This window comes from Scomber scombrus, chromosome 5 (genome assembly GCF_963691925.1).
Source record: "Scomber scombrus chromosome 5, fScoSco1.1, whole genome shotgun sequence".
In the NCBI taxonomy this organism is placed as follows: Eukaryota; Metazoa; Chordata; class Actinopteri; order Scombriformes; family Scombridae; genus Scomber; species Scomber scombrus.
In genome coordinates this window covers 23,348,299-23,372,891 of record NC_084974.1, presented here as the reverse complement: position 1 = coordinate 23,372,891, position 24,593 = coordinate 23,348,299, and the positions used below count along the sequence as shown (strand labels likewise).

Below are 24,593 nucleotides of genomic sequence, written 5' to 3'. Positions count from 1 at the left end.
CTTGAGCAAAACCTGGTTAGACACAATAAAACACCAGATCAAGCGAAAGGTATAAAAAAGGTAATAATTACAATCTGAACACTTCTAAGTGCTATTGCCCCGTCGGATTACATTGCAGCCTGTTCAGCGGCTGCCAGCTGCAGCGGTTTCGCTCAATAGTGGACCAGTTTTAAAAAATGTTGTCCCCCATTAGTCACTTTGACACAAACAGATGAAAAGTTGAAAAATACAGACATTTCCCTTTAAAGCTGGACTGCAGGACTTTTGTCTCCCCCCTTGACTCCGCATTAGTCTACTCCATCACTTCTGTTGCAGCAGTTGATAAATTATTTGACACTCGCGAACAGATTGTAATTAATTTCCTATGTCCTCTTGTATGTTGTGTTTGTGTTTTTTGTCTCTACTGCAAGTCAAATTTGTCATTTAGCGACAACAAAGATCTGAACTGAACTGAGCATCACACAACCCCTGCAAGTGAGTCTTTTTATCGTCATTATCATCAGAATTTGATCCATTTGGTTTGATAACATTTGGAAAGTCTAAAAAAGCAGCACAATTAAATGATATTATCCCCATTCAGATTAGCAGAGGGTTAACCGAAAGTTAGCTGGCTCGGCTGACAGAAGTTTCTAGTGTTTGCTCTGTTCATAGAGCTGAGAGCATGTGCAGTATGCTTCATCTGGCCAGCGTGGGAATGTCGCCATTGGCAGCAGATTTAAAAACTTTGTGTACTGTCAAAATTCAGAGAAAGCTTTATCTGGCAGTGATCAGGCTTAATCAGCATTGTGTGAACTCGTTTGGCAAGGGCTTGAATGTCATTTACATGTTAAAGTTATGAACTGCAGGTTTAAAGAAGAACTATTCATTCAATACTCAAATAAAAGTGTACAAAAAAACCTCAAACAATGTAACTAAACTTTCAGAAAAATCTTGTGGGTTTGAATCACACACACACACACACACACACACACACACACACACACACACACACACACACACACACACACACACACACACACACGCACACACACACACACACACGCACACACACACACACACACACACACACACACACACAGACAAGATTAGGCTATTACAGACTTTCCTTCCTCCCTCATGACATGCTGCTTCCTCCTCCTCCTCCTCCTTGTGGCCCTGATACATAGTACTTCAGGCAGAACTGCATTGCCAGCATACTGTCCATACACATACACTGTCACATGAGGGTACACCAGCAGTTTTCATCTGCCAGCTAGAAGACCAACCACTTTACTCTCTACTTATTTCTTCACCTGGTCTTCTATTCCTTTTCTTTTCTGCCTGTCATATTCGTAACATCTTACATAATTTTTACCATCTGAGATCTTGTTAAAATTATACCAAAATGGCCTTTTCGGTAATAGTGCAATTAGTGGCGCCACTACAACAAATTTCATTTAGCTACACAGAAAGCTTTGTGAAAACAAAAAAAAGACGGAGGTGGGGGACATTTCAAATTTCCTTATTGATGATGTGCACTTTCCAGCAAATGTCATAACTGATGATTAAGAGACACATAACTAAATAAAAACAGAGCTGTGTGACATAGTAGTTTTGATTTCTTTGTCAAATGTTTATTTTCATTAAACATAGTTGTGTTTTTAACTCTCTTTGAAAATAAGTCTTTGGCTTACGTTATAAATCTCGGTCTGCACTTTCTGAGTCTTACTGCGGCGATAGAAAAATTGCATTTGAAACTTTAAAGTGTCATTTTGTTAGTTCCTGCAGATGTAAAAAGTGTTTACATCTAACATCTGTTAAACATGGCAGCCACATGGTTTTAAAAGAGACTTTAAATCTGAAATAAAATCCAAGTTGATTTTTTTTCACTATTATTATTATTTATTTATTCTTTTTTTTTTTTATTCTTTTTTTTTATGAATGTTGGGTCTCTTTAACTTAAATTGTAAAAGTTGTACTAGACCTTGTGCCTTAAAATGACTGTTGTTGTGATTTAGCGCTACATTGATAAAGATTGATTGATTAATGGATTTAAAATAACTATAATATACTATTACCATTTAAAGCTGTACTGTTATGTACTGTTAATGCTGTTATTGATTTACTGTAATTAATTGCTAAATTAATTAGTTGTTATTATGTTGTATAACTGGGTGACAATAACATGTTGCCAAAAAATGTTTGTCATCACTATGTAGCTTATATTACATGCACAAGATGTATAAAATGACATGATTATAATAAAGTATATATTTTTTTTAAAGACATGGCTGCCACAGCTCAAAGTAAAACAAATGTGGGTTTAACAGCATTATTTCAGCAGTAACTTATTTTTACAAAACACTGAACCACATTTAACACCTCTCTGAAATATTTCAACAAAAACTTTACACACCACCCTCATGAAGGTAGGATTTATTGGGCATTAGTTTTAACCCTTACCCAATAAACTGGCAGCTCATCCAACTGTGTAGCAGCTAAATCTAAAATGTGACATGAGGTAATTTAGCTTTTCTTAATTGAATCCAAGCTAAAACTACAATTTGTGGAGATATATTTGCTTGGAGTCTTTCCACCGAGAAAGTCCCCAGAGATCAGTCTTTAATGAGGAATTCTTCTGTACCCTCTCTCTCTTTTTCTCTCTCTCTCTCTCTCTCTCTCTCTCTCTCTCTCTCTCTCTCTCTCTCTCTCTCTCTCTCTCTCTCTTCTCTCTCTCTCTCTCTCTCTCTCTCTCTCTCTCTCTCTCTCTCTCTCTCTCTCTCTCTCTCTCTCTCTCTCTCTCTCTCTCTTCTCACGCTACAAAACAGGCTTTCCTTGTCACATTCCAGCCCACCAACTTCTTGGTGAGTTACAGTCGTTACCCACCAGTATTGACAGGAGGATTAGAGACAGGATTACTCTGACATCTTTCATGTTCCTCCTCTTTGTGCTTTGATGGTCTGGAAAATTCATTCACTAATCAGACTCAAAAGAGGATAGCTTGAGATGATCTCTAGGTAAGGTGATGTTATTATCTATGAGCAGTGTTGGGGAGTAACGAGTTACATGTAACAGCGTTATGTAGTTTTATTACAAAATAAATGTAACTGTAATCCGTTACAGTTACTGAGAAAAATGTGTAATTAAATTACAGTTACTTATGAAAATGTTGATGATTACAAAAGATTATTTTTTAAATGTTGATGATTATTTTTAATATTTAACATGTTACTGAATACATATATTGCTGTTTTTAATTCTTTGAAATCAATATTTTTCATATTTTGTAAATAAATCATGACATGGGCTTATTTAGAGCACAATTAAATTGTGTCACAGAACCAATTAAGCCCATGCCCGAATTTTGATTTTCTTTCATAAAATATCTTTATTTTATATTCCAAAATCTACATGAACTAATGAATACATTTTCAAATGAGAGATCAATCTTGCTTTATAAGAAATGATCTCTCTTATAAATCATGTCAATATCAATGAAAACACCTGAACTTTTTGGTGCTTAATGGGTACACTTACCCTAACAGCTGAAAACAATTAGAAAAGTAATCAAATGTAATACATTCTATTACATTGATGAAGTAATTGAAATAGTTACATTACTTATTACATTTTAAATAGGGTAACTAGTAATCTGTAACCTATTACATTTCCAAAGTAACCTTCCCAACACTGTCTGTAACTATAAAAGTGTAAAACGCATTCAAAAGATGACAAAATATTCAATTGAGCAATCACTCTATATAAAATAAATTGACTTTAATGTGATTCCAGTACAGAGTGTAACAACACATAAACATCACTGCACAGACAAGAGTCATATAGCCTTATTGAGAAATCACTATTCTATGCAGCATATATATTATTCTACATCTAAACTAAATCTTGGTAAATATCTAAGTACAGGTTCACAACCCTCCACACACATTTACAAATAATTACAGAAGCTATAATATTGGCTCCATACAGTATATTTAATGCTCATCATAATTTTAATCCAGACATCAACAGGATCCTAATCACAAAACTGAAGGAAGAAGATATTTGAATTATTTTTTTTTATAAATAACTATAGTTGGACAATGAGCCAACCTCATTAAGTCAGTTTCTGGAAGTGATTGCCTTATTGCCTGCTGACCATCACCATCACTAATCTCTATAAATAGATATCATCAGAAAGATAGTGGATGAGTTCCCAGACTGCCATATCACAATCTGAAGTGATTCAGTCTAACAATCAACAACAAGACAGTCTGAGCTATATGTCAAGTTAATTAAATTTATATTTCATAATCGCAGGAAAATGGAGTATTTCTATTTATGGACTGATTCCTGAGATGACTTTGCAGTTGACTTAAACTACTGTTGATTTCTTGTCTTCTTCCTGAGTGGCTATTAAACACACTCTTGAGTCCTGAATTCAATCTAGCAGCTGGTATTGAGTGCAAAGTTTGATTGTCAGTTGTAGTTTTGTTTATTTCTCATGCACTGCCACATTTTTAGATGTAAACCAAACATTAAATGACAATTTTTCTTTGTCTTTATCATCAGCAAACCGTTATTTTATGTAATTCAAGGCAGTGAGGTGCAGAGTTGTAAAGGGACTGACAAATGATCTTCAACTTATCCCATGATTTCCTGTACTTGACCTCTGATGATCCCTCAGTAATCCTGTTTTATCTTCTTAAACTCTGAGATGATCTCCCAGTGGCCACACATGGCATACCGCTAAGTGATGAAGGCTTCTGACACATTCCTCATCCTCATCCTCCTGGTCGGGACTGTGGTATGTACCAGAGAGACATTATGTGACATTTAACTGATGACACAGCAGCTTATGATGAGCAAGTGATGTTTTTATTGCTTTTATTTATCTGACATCCTTTACACTCATTTTGATTTTAATTTTGGGTGAAATTTGAGTCTTACAGCCTATTTCTAATGAGAAAGGGAGAGCACAGTTGTAACCTGAAACAACCCAGTCTCTGATGTTTTAAAGGGGACATATTATGCTTCTTTTTTTTTCTTCTACCTTGCCGACAAGCTGATGGTGGCTTGTCATACATGCCTATAAACAGCTGTTCATTTTGTAGCCTTGTTGCTAAGGCATGCATTATCCACTCACATATTTTTGATTAGAATTCGGCTCAAACACAGATTTGAGAAGTTGACATTTCAAGTAAAGAATGAGGAAAAACTAGTGAAATCCTGCTATAGTTTGTTGCATGATTTGTTAAAATAGCCTCCAGGGCTAGTGAAAGTCTCTTGAGTGGTCTCTTGAGAACAGAGTGGAGGGGGGGCCTTATAGAGACAGGTGTTAAAATGGACGCTTTCAGACAGAGGCTGAGCTGAGGGGGTGCATAAAGGGTCAGAACAGTTAAATTATATTTTTGAACTGTATAACTGTCAAATACAACACATAAATATGCATAATATGTCTCATTTAAACCATGTCCCTGTACAAAATATACTATCAGTTTAGTAGCTAAACCTAGCTGAATGTAATGGGAGCGTGTTTATGTTCCCTCAGTCCTATGTTCCCACAGCCCTATTTTCCCACAGCCCTATGTTCCCTGAGCCCTATGTTCCCATAGCCCTATGTTGCTACAGCCCTATGTTCCCTCAGCCCTATGTTACCTCAGATAAATAATAAAATAAAGAATTTCAGTTATGTGCATTAGGGAAATTGGTGGAAAATGAGGGAACATAAGGCTGAGGGAACATAGGGCTGTGGGAACATAAAGCTGACCCCTAATTGGGAACAGTCCTGCTTTATCTTAAGAATTTATCATCCTCATTTATAACAGTCTGAAATATACACCCCCATATTTCAGTTTAATGCAGCCCAATACAACAGTGCCTTGGCTTGCCATCTCCATCAGTCTTTCCCCTCTTCAGTCTCACGCTGTTCCTACTCAAGGTCCCTGTTCACTCTGTCTGCTGAGTCTGCTTTTAACTGCTTGTCACACAGCACTACCTCTAACTACAGCCTCGGAAATTACAGTAGATTTAAATAGACTGTCCATAAATATGTAATATGCTAAACTTCATAAAAGATGGATTTATCACAGGGTGCTGTGTTGAATTACGTCCAGTTGAACTTGTTCATGCACAGAAAATAGAGTCAAGCACTACAACACACAGGCAATGGTAAGAAATCATTGTGTGTGTTATGAGTGTTACTGATATTGATATTGTGTGTGTGTGTGTGTGTGTGTGTGTGTGTGTGTGTGTGTGTGTGTGTGTGTGTGTGTGTGTGTGTGTGTGTGTGTGTGTGTGTGTGTGTGTGTGTGTGTGTGTGTGTGTGTGTGTGTGTGTTTAGTGTGTGTCAGGGAGGACTGCCAAAGCTACATTGGAGCAATGGATCCAATACAAGAATGAATGTGAACTCCGGATGAAGACAGAGCCCAAGCCTATAGGTAACGCACACACAACTGCACCTTAATGGCAAAATTTTAATTTTTTTTTAAAAAGGATTAAATATAAATGTTAAATAGCTGAATATAGTCCTAAGAGAGTTTAAATAAAGTCAGACATCAAAGCTAAAATTTGGAAATTTCATAATAGAAATGAATGAAGATAAAAACTGCTGCATCCACTACATAATGTAATTTCCTCTCTTCTCTTCTCTTCTCTTCTCTTCTCCTCTCCTCTCTTATCTTCTCATCTCCTCTCCTCTCCTCTCCTCTTCTCTCCTCTCCTCTCCTCTCCTCTCCTCTTAGGAGTGTATTGTCATCCTTCGTTTGACATGTACGCCTGCTGGTTATATGGAAAGCCTAACTCCACAGTCAAAGTGCCCTGCCCCTCGTTCTTGCCCTGGTACAACCAAGGTATGAGTACACACACACACACACACACACACACACACACACACACACACACACACACACACACACACACACACACACACACACACACACACACACACGCACACACACACACACACACACTTTTCACAGTTTATTTTTATACTGCTATATTTGATCAAGCGTGTGTGTGTCAGCCTCTGTTGTGTGTGTTTGTGTAGTGCGTAATGGTTTCGTGTTGCGGGAATGTGGCCCTGATGGTCAGTGGGCCACCAGCAACTCCAGCCCCACCTGGAGGGACCATTCCCAGTGCAGCGATGACAACAGGCAAAAAGAAGCTGAGGTACATACACACACATACATAATGCAACAACTTTCATCACTGTGGAAAAGAGAAAATGAAATATTGATCACTGATAAACCTTAAAATTACGCAGGTTTTACAGTTTGTTTCTACTTATTACTACTGCTTATAAGGACATATTCTGATGTATTTCTCTTCTTCATGCAGAATATATCTTGGGTTGACACACTGCAGAAGGGAGTGAAACCTTAAAAAAAAGGCATTAGGCTACTTATGGCTATGGAGCCAGTGCAGTAATTTATCAGCTATCAATATGGAACCGGATTTTACACTAGTAGTCCACAAGCTGTTGGTTTTCTGTGCTGATAGTAGTTTATTTTATTGGTATGGAATGGGTTTCGGCATTAAGCAATTTAGTGCTGTAAGACTTTAGTGAGATTGTATCACATTTTACTGTTTAACCCAAACCATGATCTTTCCTTTACCCTAACAAAGTGCTTTTTGTGCTGAAACCATTTTTTACCCAAACCACGGGAAGGATTGGCGTATCATCTGCAAAGAAAAGCTCCAATTGTGCAAAATGTGAATTTGATCACATGGCTTTGTACAATCAATATCAATGCAAGTGTGTAATAATGTTGTACCAACAATAAACAGACTAGTGACATGGACGAATCTGTACTATTAGCCACTTCCTAAACAAATTAACAATTAAAAAGAATCAAACTTGATGCACAATAAATAAAAAAAAAATTCATCGTGGGGGGGGGGGGGGTTTGTCTACAGTATTTATTCACTCTTGTGTTTTGGTTGCATTTTGCTGCAGGAGAAGCAGATGTTGATCTTCAGATTCTTCAGAATAATGTACACAGTGGGATACTGCCTCAGTCTGGCCAGTCTTTCCCTGGCTCTGATTATTCTGCTGCTATTCAGGTGAGGCTTTTATATTTTACTTTACTTACTGTCTCATAACTTTAACTAATTAACCATTTCCAAAACTAGTATGTATGTATATCTTTAAATATCTTAAATACTGTATCCTAAATTAACTTTTTTTTTTTAAGTTCACCTAGATTTTAATAGTTTGATTAAGCATTTTCTCCCATTTAAAGAAAGAAAAATAGATATTCATTCTATGAAAAAGGTTTTACCACTTGCACTTTTTTTTTGCAATTATCGAGGTCAGACCTTTTATGCTGGTCGTTAAAAGCAAAATTCAATGCTTCTGTGTCTGTTATCTGTGTTGACTTGGACTGTGTAGTTATTGTTGGTGATTTTAACGTCCATGTTGACAACCCCCAGGACAGCAGCACTAAAAAAAACTGTGTTGTGTTCTTGATAACTACGGACTAACTCAGCATGTGACGTAGCCCACACACAACAGGGGCACACTCTGGACTTAATCATGTCCAAGACTCCAAGGGTCTGAAAATGTCTAAGATTGTGGTGATGATGTAATGTTACATCACTGAAAACACCAGTGAAATATTTAATCTGGTTTTCTCTTCCACACTACCCCCTCTCTTGGGTCTCAGTCAATGAGCTTGAAGGTAATTTAAATTCTAAAATTTCAAATGTTAAAGACGTCATTACACGCACTAAAGTGAAGCTGGTCCCTGGTAAGAAAAGATTTCCATGGAGAAATAAAATGCTGATTAAAATAGACAAAAGAGAATGTTGGAAAGCTGAATGCAAGTAGCGAAAAAACAAATCTCCTGGTTCATTATGACATTTATAAATTTGGAATTGAGAAATGCAAAGCAGTCATTCTCTGACATTATCACCAAAAAACAATATTAACGCACGCGCCTTGTTTGCTGCTGTCAACATGCTAACAAACCCTCCATGTTAGTAGCCTCTGAACTTCTCTCCAGCAGGGCGATGAATTTGCCTCCTTTTTCACTGACAAAACTTTATAAGATTAGTCGAACAGTCAGTGCCTTATATTTATACCTTATGCATTTATCTTCAGTAGACTCGACTACTGTAACAGCGTCTTTCCAGGTCTCCCTGAAAAGTTGATCAGAATGCCAGTAAGACTAAGAAAATGGATCATATCAATCCAGTTCTCAGATCCTTTCACTGGCTTTCTGTCTGTCAAATAACTGTCTGGATACCACTGTTGGTTTATAAAGCACTGAATGGTTTAAGGCCAAAATACGTTTCTGATCTGCCGCTGAGATATGAATCATCCAGACCTCTCAGGTCGTCCGGAACAGGTCTGCTTTCTGTCCCCCAGAGTCCAAACTAAACATGGAGAAGCAGCATTCAGTTTTTATTTTCCACATATCTGACACAAACTCCCAGAAGACTGCAAGTCTGCTGCAACTCTCAGTTCTCTCAAATCACGGATGAAGACTCTTTTTATGTTGGCATGTGTTGCTTTTATATCCTGTCTTGAAGCCTTTTATGTTTTATGCAAAGCACTTGTTGTTGTTGAAATGTGCTAACCATATAAACTTTCCTTGCCTTGCCTAAAATGATGTAGTGAAAAAAGCAACAGGCACTTAAAAGGAAAGATGCAGCAAAATGAAAGTAAACAGACCTCAGATTTTCACTTAACCTCTGCAAACAAGTGTGCGCTCTTTGTGTATGTGTGTTTTTTCTTGAGGTCAAGTTTATTCACTCACTTCCATAATCAAATCTGAGAGGCAGTGCTGACATTTCACCCTCTGTGTGACATGTATTTAGCAGTGTGATTGAATGTGTTTGACACAGCTGTGGTGTGTGTGTTATGTCTGCAGGAAGCTGCACTGCACCAGGAACTACATCCACAGCAACTTGTTTGCATCGTTCATCCTGCGAGCTGTTTCAATCCTGTGCAGAGATGCCCTGCTGAGCACTAACACTCCTGAGTTCAGGGACGACAGGAATGTCTCTGAAGTACTCAGTGATCAGGTAGGAAAGACACACACACACACACACACACATACAAACACACACACACACACACACACACACACACACACACACACAGATATCAGTTCATGGTCACTTTTGGGGACAGTACATAGATTAACATTCATTTCTTGGAGACTTACTTACACACTCTAACCATCACCACTACTTGCCTAACCCTAATCCTAACCCTAACATTAACCAATGACCCAAAAATCTTTTTTCCCCAATTGGGGACATGGCTTTTGTCCTCAATTGGACAAGTCCCCTAAGTCTTAAATGTATCCCCAAAAGTAGCATATGACAGACCACATGCACACACAAAAGAAACAGTGAGAGAGATTAAGAAAAAAAATGCAGAAAACAAATTATTTCAAGGACACTCATTATTACATTCATAAACATTGTTGTAGAATGTATTTTCAAACCTGTTTCATTCCTTAAATGAATGTAAAAACATTTATAAGAGAGAGTCGGGTACTAGTTATAATGACAGGACCATGGAATTAATACAATTTAGACTTGAGTTTGGTCTGACTGATACAGCTGGTTTATTGCTTAGTACGTTTACAAAGAAAGGGAATTTGCCTTAGGATTGTGGTGCATAACAGTCAAAAATAAGTAATCCTAAATAATATAGGAAGAGAAAGAAAAAAAATTGCAATACAAATCTGTAAAATATATTATATAAGTGAGAATGTTCTACTGGTTTAAATTGTAAATTGAAGTGAATGGAATGAAATATACCATTAACACTGAAAATGTGTCACTCCTGACATTTTGATGACATTTTATCTCTTCCCACACACACACACGAACACACATATATACACACACACACACACACACACACACACACAAACATCAGGAAGTGTCCAGCTGCCGCGTGGCTCAGGTGCTGATGCAGTACTGCGTGGGAGCAAACTACTACTGGCTGCTGGTGGAGGGCCTGTATCTACACAATCTGCTGGTGCTGGTGGTGTTCCCTGAAAACCGCTACTTCTGTGGCTACCTACTCATAGGCTGGGGTACACACTACACTACACTACCCTACACACACACACACACACACACACACACACACACACACACACACACACACACACACACACACACACACACACACACACACACACACACACAAGGAATCAGAAAAGTAGCCACATACAGCACAGTTGAAATGGACATAAAATAAAAATAAAGGGAAATTATTTATTGACAGCAATGTATACACATCATGTTTAAATTAATTTGCTGTAGTGTTTAGAACTTTCTATACTTACATATTTCATGTCTGTTTTCTGTTTTGTGTCAGGCACTCCAGTGTTATTTGTTGTTCCTTGGATTATTGTACGTTACCTGTTTGAAAACACAAGGTGAGACATTTTTATTTTAGCTTCTTTGACAAATTTTGTGCTGACAGCTTGCCTCACATTTTACATTATGATGTTCTATACTGAGTAGCCATGATGTAAGCCTGATGAAAAACACTCCAAAACTCCTGGATATAGAAAAGTCATCTGAGGAAAACCATATCTGCACCTCATAAACGTATATTATTGGTAACTTTTTGTGTGTTTGTAGGTGTTGGGAGATGAACGAGACCACGGAGCACTGGTGGATAATCCGCACTCCAATCCTGTTGGCCATTCTGGTAACGTACACACAAACACACACACACACACACACACACACACACACACACACACACACACACACACACACATACCGACACACACACACACATAGTAGGATGTTTCACAGCCTACTAAACTCTCTGGTCCATATTAATGCAGACAGCATGCACATAAAACAGACACATTGAATATGAGAACACATGTTTTCTATGTCATGTCTCTCATCATATGTGCACTGAATACTCACAGCTCCTCTTCAGGAGTGTGTTGGGGGTCACTGGTTGACATAGTGCAGATACATCACATGTACGGTACATGACATGACCCGCAGCGTGTGCTCACTGAAATCATTCAATCATGAACACACACACACATATAAAAAGAAGACTCACACACAAATGAACATGTACATATAACGAGGGTGGACATGTCTGTGTTACATTTGACTTTCAGAAGCCAGTCGGGGATTAAAGGTCATGGGTGGCTCATAGTAGCTTCCAGTCAATGAGAACTTGGTGGCAGTAATGTGAACTGGATGTATTTCAGTGTTAGGTGTTAGATAGTGCCAGATGTCTACAAATTGGGGTCAAGACTCAGTTCCAATTTAAAAGCGGTCAAACATCTAACTACTGATTTGTTTGATTTGTTTGTTGAAATCAGCTTTGATTGAAAGCTTTCATTAAAGGGTGTTCTAAATGTGATAGCTTTAAGTTCGTGCTCTGAACTGTCATTTAATGAAATTTGGAACCATATCTTTGGATGTGAACGACCTGTTTGATGAGTCTGTTATTTCTCTCATTTTTATCTCTTCAGGTGAACTTCTTCATCTTTATACGCATCATCCAGATCCTTATATCCAAACTGAAGGCCCATCAGATGAGATACACCGACTACAAGTTCAGGTTAGACACAAAAGAATGGCAGTTTTGATGTCATTTTAATTTCCCCTCAAAAAACACTGAGGGGAAAAAAATAACATAAACTTCCCCCTGCACGTACATCTCCCTATTCATTGGAAACGGTATTTGCAGTGGGCATGACACTAATTAAGTAGTTTGGGAAGCCTCCTTACTGGTGCATTTCTATCAGGAGAATAAAGTAAAAAAGAGTTGTTTATTATACAGATGATATTAATGATTATTAAGTCTTTGGCGCTTGGACCGGTTGGGGTTGAGGGGAGAGAGAGAGAGAGGGAAAGGGAGAGAAGGGAGAAATAAAGAAGAGAGGGAGAAAGGGGAAAAAAGGAGAGAGGAGAGAGCACAGAGACAGTTGACATCAATGTGACTTCTGCTGAGACTGATCGGGCTGATGAGGTTGATGAAGTGATGCATTGATGAATGTGACTGGGTGGTGATGGGGAGGTGGTGGGTCGCAAAAAACAGCATCAAGAAAGCACCTGAGCAGAGAAGGAGAACATTTAAAAAAATACAGCTGCAATATGATCGGCTGTCAAAGAAGGTGTGTCACCAAATTATTGGTTAGATTGGACCAGGTGATGTGAACAGCTGACTTCTTAATAAATGGCCCAGAAATGACGGCAGGGAAATTATGAGCTTTGACAGAAATCAGTATGAGCTGTGAGAAGGAGCGAAGAATAAGAAATTAAACTATGACGTGAGCATACGAAAAAGATGATCTTCCTGTTTGAACTTCCGCTAAGCTTCATTACAAGATCAGAGCTGAATTAATATTAGTGGAAATGCACAGAGCCCATGTCAGCACTTATCTTGAAATGAGCTTCTTATCTGTGACTGAAAGTGCTCAGAGGTTGAGTGATAGCTTTCATGGCTTTCAAATGACCTGGGTGGGGTTATGAAAGTCAATATTAATGTATGTGTAATATGAAAAGTGTGCAAAAGTTCTGCATGGATTTTTATTTGTATCAGAGTAGGACAACCTCTGAAACAACATCATGTGACACTAAAAACTGTTTTTTATAATTATTTCAAAGTTTCAGGGTTTGCAAGGCATTAGCAGTAATTGCAAGGTTCACTGTACTTTACTGCATGTCATTGTCACTTTCAGGGAAACATGCCATGGTCTTTAAAAATACCAGAGAAGACGCAATTCATAAACACATAAAGATGTTAAACATATGCAATAAACTAGAAATGCATCAAGCCAAAGACCAAAGAGGCAGGAGAGGTTAGATTAATGCCTGTAAGGAAAAAAGTATGTTAAAACAAAGCAACAAGAATAAAAGTGTTTACAAAATCTGCAAAGAAATATAATTGAATGCTTAATGCCCCTCTTTTTTCCTCTTTGTTTCTTTGCATCTCTGTGGACTGTAATAGACTTCTCTGTTTTATTGTTGGATTATGTGATTTTTTGAATTTTTTTATATTTCTTTTATGTATTTGTATTTATACATATATGTATTTTTAATTATTTTATATGTACATTTTTAATATTATTTTTTAATATATTATATTTTTATTATACTTATTATATTTTTTATTATATTCAGTGTTCTTGTCAAGCAGAAGGCATTTTTAATGCACACAATTAACCTAAAACGCAAAATTAAATTAAATGTAACTGTGCTGACACAAACTAAATCAATATATCAATGATCTGATCTGTTTCATGTGTCTTTGTCTCCAGATTGGCCAAGTCCACCCTGACCCTGATCCCTCTGCTGGGGATCCATGAAGCGGTCTTTGCAGTGTTGACAGAGGAGCACACAGAGGGCGTCCTGCGTAATGTCATCCTCTTTTTTCAGCTCTTCTTCAGCTCTTTCCAGGTACAGTCTGGATTTGTTCATCCAGGCTAAAAATAGCTGAACAAAAGCAGCACTACAAAACATAATTTCATGCTGTTTGTGCGTTTGGTTCAATTAATAATTCTAGTTCACCCTTTACACAGGGTTTACTTGTAGCCGTCCTCTACTGTTTTCTCAACAAGGAGGTAAGTGGTGTGTTTGCATGTGTGTGTGCCTTTCCAACAATGTTTAGCCTCTTCTATTTGTTTCATTTCATTTATCTCCATTTAGTATATTTACTCATTGTTACAACCCTACCGCCCACTTCTTTGTCTCACTCTGACTCATCATTTGCTCACAGGTGCAGGCAGAGATAAAGAAGAAGTGGCAGAGGTGGAAGCTGGGAATGACAGACCTTGACGATCTGAGAAACACTGGGAGCAACACACCACAGGTGGGCGCCAACGCTGCAGCCTGTCACATGAATGAATACACATTGTAAATTGTTCAAATTGTTTTTCTTGCTGTGTGTACATTTACAGGCTCTGTGTATATGAGATAAATGCATTCAATCAAATTGCATGCTTCATGGCCAAAAGAAAAGACTGTTTAAGTTAACATGGAAACTATGCTGGTATTATAAGTGTGTATTTTAAAGTATGAGCACTGGAAACATTTAACCTTTATTTAGCTTTTACTCCACTGCAGATCTTTCTTCTGTAGCTACAGGCTATGCAAGTCATTTATAAATATTTCCATAAATCATTACATTACTTTCAGTAGATTTTAGGTTGGTAATCTTTTTTATTCATATTCATAACTTAAACAGATTATTATAAGTTTGATACACATTAATACAGTGGAAAAAGTTAACTTATGTTCTCTACACTTGATTTTCCTAAAACAAAATAATGTTGTAATTTTATTGTTTTGCAGGTTGGTGCCAGTGTGCCAGTATCCAAGCATTGCTACCATCCCTGCCTCCCAGTCGCACGTTGCCTAGACAACAGTCGCCTCTCCGCCCAGCCTCACCTTTCTCCTTCTCCTCCTCTCTCTCAGCTGCCCATTCCTCACGCCTACACCAACCACCAGGATCCGCTGGGAGCCAGACAGCTGAAGAACTACTGCTACATCCCCACTCATAAACATGATGGAGGAGGAGGAGGAGGAGGAAGAGGAGGAGGAGGGGTTGACGAGAAGAGCTGCGAGAGCTACTGCTGAAAATCAAATGTGGCCTTTAAAGTCTTCTGCAAAATGAGGAAGAAACAGTAATTAGTACATCCAAAGCAATCAGACCGACTGACTGAGAGGATGTACCATCCGTTGTTATGATTGAATTACTTAGAAAACATTTAATTTAGATTTAAAGACACGCCTGGACTGCTGAGCAGAAATAAATGGATGGATCTACATTATCTTCAGTGCCAGCTGTTGATGATGTCATATAGGAAGTTGTGTAGAGACAGCCCATCGCTTGAGGAGGATCTTGAGGATCTTTAGGTATCGTGTGTTTTTTATTGATCCTGCTTACAAGTCTTAGTAACAGTGAATCTCACAGCATATCCTGGTGTGCTTCTGTGTAGCTGGCCCTGACCTTTGACCCCTCTGATGGAAGGCAAAAAATGTCCATTTGTGAATCAGTTAATATGAACTCAAGGGCTTCATGGTGGTGTCCTGCACAGTAAATCAACAGCTGACGGGACTCGTCTCCACTGGTTTCATCCCCACATTGAAGAAGCTACACAAGCTGTTCTTTTTATAACCCTAAAAATTTGTTTTGTGTTGAAAAATGGAAATGTGTTTAATTGAACGGTTTTACTGTTATGTGGATGACGTCACAACGGTATTTATCCTCTTTCTGAGAAAAGCCAATCTTCATCCAGTCATCCAAGCTCTCCTCATATCTACAACAGTGTTAGGCATACCCACCCTGAAATATTCATGTCATTTCAATCCCCATGGTACACTTTTAGATATATTTTTTTTTTTGTATTGTTAAGTTGTTTCTTAGCTCAATGTGTTCATTTTTCTGCATTAAAACAGATTCTTCATATTTCTTAATACCATTACCTTACAAATTAGTGCAATCATACAAAATTAGTCATTTAAAACCAGCTTTCATCAAACACCAATAAACACTGCTGAACAATGTTATTTGGGGGAAGAGCAGCCACATATTTTCATAAACCTATTAAAGTCCTACATGTATGGGTTTTTGCCAGCACTAAATGCCTGTTTTAGCTATGAATTACACCTGATAATGGATAAAGGATAATAATGGGTACTCTATAAACAAAGTGCAGGGTACGGTGCAGTAAGACTTGCTCTGGTCCAGCTCCTCCTGTCATATGAGGTCTTTTTACCTCTCTCTGCATCTTCTCTTTACTTCACTGCTTCCTCTTGTTACTCAGAGTCATTTCTTGTTCCGATCCAGTTTTTCACACATCCACAATATCGTTAATCTTGACAGCCTCTATTACCACCCAAAAAGGGAAAACCTTGCAGCAAATTAGATAACGCAAGTCATTATTGGCTAGTCCAACTTTCATAAAAGGATGTGTTCTGTTACATCCCTTCCCCTTGTTCATGTGTGTATAAACTCCTCAGTTAAACTTCATATTAGACTCCAGATTAAATTTATAATACAACCACGTTCTCTACTGGCTAGGAAGGGGGAGAAGCAAATGTCGTACAAGCTTTATTAGCCTTACTAGATTTCTTAGATAATTCACTATGTAGAAAAAATATTGCATTTTACATTTTATTCATCTATAGGGCAGAAACCGTAGTAGTAAACCTACTTTTGGAGATGTGAGCTGAACAGACTGTTGAGCTCGATTCAGCTGCTTTCTGTCACTGTTGAATTATCACTGTGCAGCAACATGTTCAGTGTGAGTTGGAAATAAGAGCTGAAACTTCCATGAATCAGACCTGCAACCGTCCCTAACTGTGAGCCAAGAGATAAACCAGAGTGTAATGACTCATTTTCTTTGTTGCTACTGAAGGAGCAAAAGGTCAAAAACTGTCCGCGAAGACAATTAAATCAAACTCTTTCTTATATCACTGCTGGCTCAATAATCTTTGGTAACGTTAGAAATTCAGCCCAAAGCCCATATAGAAGTTATTTTTTATTTCATATTTACATTATTACAAACTAAAAAATACTTCAGTAAGTCAAATAAAAAGTGGTTGGAGGAAAGAAGTGAAAACCTTAAAAAAAACACATTCAATATTGTCCTAAATTACTCATCAGTATTTGTGCAAAGCTAAACAGCATATCAACCACCAAACTCCCGCATTTTATACAGATTTCATTCAGTTATTAGAAAAAGGAAAAAAAAAACTAAATTAGGTAGCATTTTGTTTTCAACAGTATTAGACACATATCTATAGATTTTTTAGACACCTCACAGCATTTCCTCTGCATCATTCAGCAGTGGAGTGTACAAATATGCACCGTCATCTTCCTCATAGATGATGGCCACAGTCTGATCGGCGTCTGACACTGCTGCACTGGTCTGTATGTAAGCCTGAGGAGGATGAGACAGGAAAGAGTGAATGCAGTGAATAATTCTTTTTTTAAATGATTCACAGAGGATGCACAAAACAAATGATTTCCCAAATATATGTAAGTTCAAACATGAGAAACATTAGAGTAACACCCACATCTAAAAGAAACTTGAGTAAAAGCAGCTAGAAGATTAATGTCAACATAAATCTAGACTTGATTTACGTCAACCCCCTCTAGCTCCTCACCCTCTCCAGCAGCTGCAGTCGCTCTTCGTTCAGCAGGTTGTTTTGTCTCAGCTGGCTCACTGTGTTCTCCAGGCCCAGAAGCTTCTCCAGGTGGCGGCGGTGTCGCTGCTGCAGCACTTTCACCTTTTTCTGCAGCTCGGCCACGATCGCCTCCAGCTGCTCCTTACTCAGACTGTTCTTATGGTAGCTGTTTATGGGGAAATGGTAAAACAAGAAAAAGGTGAATGCTGTACTAAAGCATCAATAAGAAGTCAGTCATCATCCATTATGCTAAAATTACACATGGGACACATTTCTAAATATTTTGCTCTCATAAAACATGCTTTACATTTATTATTAAATGTGATGTAAAAGTACTTTTGGCTAATTCTGGCATGTTTACATTTGTTAAAATGTTTTATTAATGTGCATTGTCCCTGATCATTAAACCTTTAAATAAATAATAAAATTAATAAATAAAAATTAAAGGCAGAATGAGAAGGGCTTGTCTGTTGAGGTTTGGAAACACAATACATTTAAAGTGTGCCCCTTCTCACATGCTCAATGATACCAGAAGCACTAAAAACTGCAGTGCAAAACTATGTCGCTATGTTTTTATTGAGTACCGGTGTCACACCCTGCATGCTGTTATTGGCTGAGGACTACACACTCACTGCCCAACGGCTGACGCCCAGGAACATCCAAAAAATGAGGTAGAGGGCAGATTTTCTGCAGGCTGTCACACAGTTCTAGTGGGTCATAAGTGATGATTGAGAGGAATTACCAGGGTTATTATAGTTTATTACATTTTCATTAGTTTTTATTTTTATTTAGTTTTTCAGTTAGTTTTTTTAATTTCAGTTTAGTTTCAGAAAGTTTAACAAGCGATTAAGTAGTTTTTTTAGTTTAAGTCTTAGTTTTAGTTTTCCAGGTATTAAAAGAAGTCAAACTTAACAGGACAGTAAAAAGGGACAAAACAACAACAAAAACGAAGCTGATTTTATCTGCAATTCAGTTTAGTTTTAGTTAGTTTTGCATTGTTCTTTTAAGTTTTTACTTAATTTTAATTAGTTTAGTTAAGTTTAGGTTTTTTTTTAAACTATCATTTTTATTTTTATTTCAGATAACTAAATTATTTTTTCACCGCTAGTTTTAGTTTTAGTCTTAGTTTTAGTTTTAGTTAACTATAATAACCCTGGTCTATACATTGTTTGTGTTAGGGAAATCCTTCTCATTCTGCCTTTAATCAAAAATTGAATTGAAGAGAAACGCTCATGTTTTGGGATAACAAGTGGTTAGTAAGGAAAAGGTCTGTGTGGGGCAGAGCTGTATAACTAATTGTACAGCAGTCCAATCCCCAATAAGTTTGTCCCTCAAAATTAAGCTATCAGGGGTAATTTACACTTTTATTTACACTGTTGTTGGCTTATTGAATTCAGTGTTATGGAAGCAGATTTTTTTGAATTAAAAGTTAAAAGTGCATTAAATGTTTTATTTTTTTGCAAAGGATGGATGAATATCATGATTTAACATTAATTAAAAAAAAGATATGACTGTTGTTTCAATTATTATCATGCAGCCTGTATGTGAGGAAAACAGAATGATGGATATGAGAAAGAAAGCACGACTATTTAAGTACACCTTTGTAATTTAAAGTCAAATGTCTAATATCGATTTTTTTAGTATTGACTGTGTGCTGCATCTTTATAGGCTGCTTAATTAACTCTGATCTAATATTTAACCCAGCATCATCTTCGGCCTTGCATAATAAAGAAGATTCTCCATAAATGTTTGGATTTATATAAAAATGGACACGTGTTTGAAATTGAGAGTCAACGCTCACCAGTGCTCCTCCAGCTGGTGTTCCTGTCTCTCTGTGCCGTCCTCCTCTGGCATGCAGTTGTTGTCTCCCTCCTCCCCCTCCGTGTCAAGCCTTTCCACAGTGAGGACCAGGGACGTGGGCGACGGTGACACATGTTTGGACACTATAGGCAGAGTTGACGTAATGGGCTTTGAGCTCAGAGCCGACGACAGCACGGTCTCCGGGGAGAGCGTGAACTGAGAGGTTTCGGAGGGAAAAACGTTTGGAATTTTCTCAAAGTAGGCGATGACTTGCGTTTCGTGGCCTTCTAGGATGTCGGAGAACTCCTCCGTCGTGTAAGTTATATCTTCGACGCAGAGAGAGGTCGCATCTGTGCAGCCAAGTGTGGAGTCATTCATCACTAGCCGCTGGCCCTGAGTTAAAATGGCAGCGGTGATCCCATTCATAAGCTCCTCTTGGCTCTCACCAGCAGTACATTCGGACATCACCACCACCTCTGTGTTCTCACCGTGGTCACTTAGATCATCTACTGACTGGATCAAAGTTAACGGGAAGTTTGCACCAGCGTTGAAACCATTTACAGAAGCCCATTGATGATTCATGTCTGTCTGCAGAGATCTGTCAGGTTCTTCAACATCGCCTGACTCCACCGGGCTGGTTTCACCCTGCTGCGCTGAGTCGACAGTGATCTCATACAGGTGCACCGTATGCAACACGCTTTCTGCATCTACGGCGTCATTAGCCACCGCCCTGTCATCCAACACTGTTACGCTTTGATTACTGTTGTTGGCTCGAAGCACTTTTGGTTTCTTCTCAGTGAGATCCATGGCTTTCCGTTTCTAGAAAGAAAAAAAAGAAAGAAAAAAGCAGGTGAAATGTGAGTTCATCAAAACACAAGTAACATGATTTGTGTCCACATGTCAACTTTGAGCAATTTAAAGAGTAAAAGAAACAAAGAAAAGGAAAGTTTCCCAAAGGATCACGATGACTCATTGTTAAATGGTTGAATTTCGCTCTGGTACAAATATGATTTTTAATATTTCAGTAACTCTTTGCATTCTGGTCTGATGTAAGATCTTTTAATTTCACTTTAATAACAATAGATTTTAACATTTCAGTAACTCTTTGCTGTCTGATGTAAGATCTGCACAATTTACTAAAGGGGAATGTAGCAGCCAATAAGGTAATAACGACCAATAGCGTAATAATTTTGCCTGTTTTTAATGTAATAAAGCCGATAATGTAATACAATTTCTGAACCAATAACGTAATAACTTTTTGCCAATAATGTAAGAAGTTATTACGTCATTGGCTAGGTATAAAAATAAAAATAAATCCTTTACAAATATAATAACAGGAGCTGATAATGAATAACGACCAATAAGGTAATAATAGGTTATTGGTTCAGTTATGTAATTACATTATTGGCAAGTTATTACATTATCCGCTTTATTGCATTAAAAAACATGCATAATTATTACGTTATCGGACGTAATTACATTATTGGTCGTTATTACGTTATTGGCTGCTACAGGAAAATCACCAACTATACAGTACAACTACACTACTTCAACATCCATATTGAATCAATGAATCTGCAAATATTTCATCAGAGAGGGGTTTGCTGAAAACAAACTCCTCATAATGATTGTGTCACAAATACAAATTTGTGTCCAATTAATCAAGTGAAAGTAATTAAATGCTGGAAAAATTACACAAGATGTATTCAAACATTGCAAATATTCAAGAACTACAGCGTCTTGAAAAAAGGGATATTCTGTTGGTAATCTGTACAAAGACCACTTCAGTATCCTACACCCACGACTCCTTCAAAATGACTCATGTTGTGAGGAGTCAAACTTTCTGAATAAGACAGCATTAAGCTCCTTTTTGCTTTACCTCAGCCTTCTGGAAGACAGTGGGTACTGCATCGCTCTCAAGGTAACGAATGCCCCATCGCACTTTAAAGCACGAAGGCGCAAAATGCTCGTGGCAGATGTACTGGTGTCGAGACGGGATCCAGTTCTCGCGTTCCATGTTCCTGAGCCACTGCTGCAGCCGGTCTGGGTCCTGTAGAGGGAACCTGGGAGACAATAAAGACTCCAGATGTGAGACACTGGTCGCACTTAGGCTCTTCCAAGTGTTAAATATGTATACAATTTAATTAGAAAAAGGAAAAACATAACCATAAAGCAGAATTTACACTGTGCTTATTCATGATGATTTGACACTGTAGACTCATCACATTTTGGCTTGAGTAATTAAACACTGTTTAATGTAATGTGATCCAGCTTCAGTGTTGCATGAGCTGGCATTTATGTTGAGACATGTTTCTAATACTTTGCATAGCTGGTCTGTTTACTCTCACCGCCCATTTTATTAGGAACTCTTGTGCAATGTAATACAATCCAGTACAAAAGCTCTGTCAATAATTATACATTTACAAAGATAATACATTTCCAGTTTTGGTTGACAGTGTCAAAAAGTTGATTTTTTTTTTACTTTATGTTGATTATTGAGGTTGTAGTGGAGTGCATTATATTGAAAATGGACCCTAATATTTCGCCCTCCTCATACTAATGGAGTGGACAAAATATTACATAACATAAGATAATTATCCTTTTTTATACCCACAATGGTTCAATTTAAAGTGTTACAGTAGCAAAGTGAATAGCAAAAATAAAGAACAAATAACAAGTATAACAAGCAATATGAACAAAAGGAAATACAAATAGTAAAAATCCCTTTTTGACAATGTCAATAAAAACTAGAAATATATAAACTTCAAAAATGTAGAATTTAAAGCAGAGCTGTTGTACTGGAATGAATTAGATTACACAGGTGTATCTAATAAAGAAGCCAGTGAGTGTATATTGAATGGTGTGCCAACATACTGTTACTATTTTTATTTCCTATTGTTCATATTGCTTGTTATACTTGTTATTTATTGTTCTTTATTTTTTCTATTTTTACTATCCACTTGCTGCTATAATGCTTTAAATTTCCCCATTGTGGGACTAAAAAAGGATTCTTATCTTATTATCTTGTCTAATATTTTGTCCACTACATTAACATACATGAAGAGGAAAATATTAGGGTCACTTTTCAATATAATGCACCCCAGTACACCACCACCACTTAGTACGACCTCAGTAATAAACATTAAGTAAATTATCACCTTTTTTCAACAAAAAATCAAATCAATAAACTTCATAAATGTAGAATTTATAGGCCTAGCAGAGTATTGTGTGTTGTATTGAAGTGAATTAGATTACACAGATGTACCTAATAAAGAGACCAGTGACTGTATATTTGCATATTTATAGACTCTCTATAATGATTGATTGATTGATTGTAGTAGCCTTTTTAAAAGGATTTTAACAAGATCATTTTACTTTTTTGTGTGTGGCACAGGTGTACCTAATGAAGTGGCCGGTGACTGTAATGCACCCTATTGCACGTTCACCACCCAATATGACCTCAAAAATACACATAAAAGTAGAATCATCACTTTTCTGGCAATGTATAAGCTTCACAAAAGCAGGGTGTATGGCAGAGCTGCGCATTAAATTGCACAGGTGTTCCCAAAAAAGCAGTTTAATATGGTAGGCAGGCATTCTTAGCGCTATGTGTATTGTGTTTAATCTTAATGTAAACTTATTTTTTTAAAGATACCCCCCACACACACACACACACACACACACACACACACACACACACACACACACACACACACACACACACACACACACACACACACACACACACACACACACACACACACACTGAATCATGATGAGAGCTGTTATTCCTGTCCTGTGAATCAGCTCCGGTGTTAAGATGACATCATCATTACAGTCCAGCTTCCTGTATTGCTCGACAAATCCACGTATTACAACTGAGTGCACCACTCTCAGAAATAATAACAATTATATATATTTATATTTATGCATATATTTAAATAAATGTTTGCCCCTCTGTAAAAACTCAATTTAAGGATTTTCTACAACAAATGATGATCTAATCAGAAGAAATGAGACCGTTTCAAAGGTCAAAATAAGACGAGAATATGTAATTCGTCCAAAAAAAACAACAACAGATACTGATATTTAATGACTGCTTCGACTTATTTTAGTAGGCACATATGTAAAAGATGTTGCTTAAAGTGAGATGACGCTCATCCCAGCAGCAGCATTAATGAATCAGCTAAAACACTTGTTCAATATAAAAAGCAGCTTACTTGTAAAAGCTCCTCCTGTCGCTGCCGCTGCCGGAGTCGCTCTTACAGTTCGGGGCTGAACAGTATTTTGGCATCTCAGGTGAGTCCTCAGGTAGAGTCTCAGGGGTTGTTGTTACTGTTTGTTATCTATCTCCGCGTGTGTGCAGCTGGCTGCTCCAACAACAAGGTGAAACTCGTGCTGTGTGTTGTCAACGCGTGGCGCATAGCTGACGAAAGACGATCAGCTGTTCAGACTGTGTGATGTCAAATAGATGCGACTGTCATGCTGGATAGATACGGGAGTGTTTCTCTTCCGTAGTGCACAGTAATAAAGGACATTACAGCTATGTGGCCTATAAAGCTGATTATGATAGTAAAGTAATTTCACATTTTTTTCTAAGCTTCGTATTTGGCTTAGATATATTTCATGTTCTTGTTTTATTGATATTGTGTGGTTTGAAGTTGCTGTCTCTT

At 37.6% G+C, this 24,593-nt stretch overlaps 2 protein-coding genes across 2 annotated transcripts; one reads left to right on the top strand and one right to left on the bottom strand.

Annotated features, from left to right (window-relative positions):
* Positions 1–4,732: 4,732 nt before the first annotated feature.
* On the top strand, positions 4,733–15,564 carry gipr (gastric inhibitory polypeptide receptor). The gene is made up of 14 exons (XM_062419899.1): positions 4,733–4,783; positions 6,320–6,416; positions 6,720–6,827; positions 7,025–7,146; positions 7,934–8,040; positions 9,852–10,005; positions 10,874–11,033; positions 11,321–11,381; positions 11,590–11,659; positions 12,456–12,544; positions 14,247–14,385; positions 14,508–14,549; positions 14,705–14,815; positions 15,280–15,564. The coding sequence occupies exons 1-14, from the start codon at positions 4,733–4,735 to the stop codon at positions 15,562–15,564; spliced, it is 1,596 nt and encodes a 531-aa protein (XP_062275883.1).
* A 1,968-nt stretch (positions 15,565–17,532) lies between these two features.
* Positions 17,533–24,300, bottom strand: LOC133980620 (THAP domain-containing protein 5-like). The gene is made up of 5 exons (XM_062419379.1): positions 24,141–24,300; positions 21,800–21,983; positions 19,922–20,739; positions 18,100–18,286; positions 17,533–17,873 (listed from the first exon to the last, which is right to left on the bottom strand). Exons 1-5 carry the CDS (start codon positions 24,212–24,214, stop codon positions 17,751–17,753), a joined length of 1,386 nt encoding a protein of 461 aa, XP_062275363.1. The 5' UTR covers positions 24,215–24,300; the 3' UTR covers positions 17,533–17,750.
* Between the last annotated feature and the right edge of the window lie 293 nt (positions 24,301–24,593).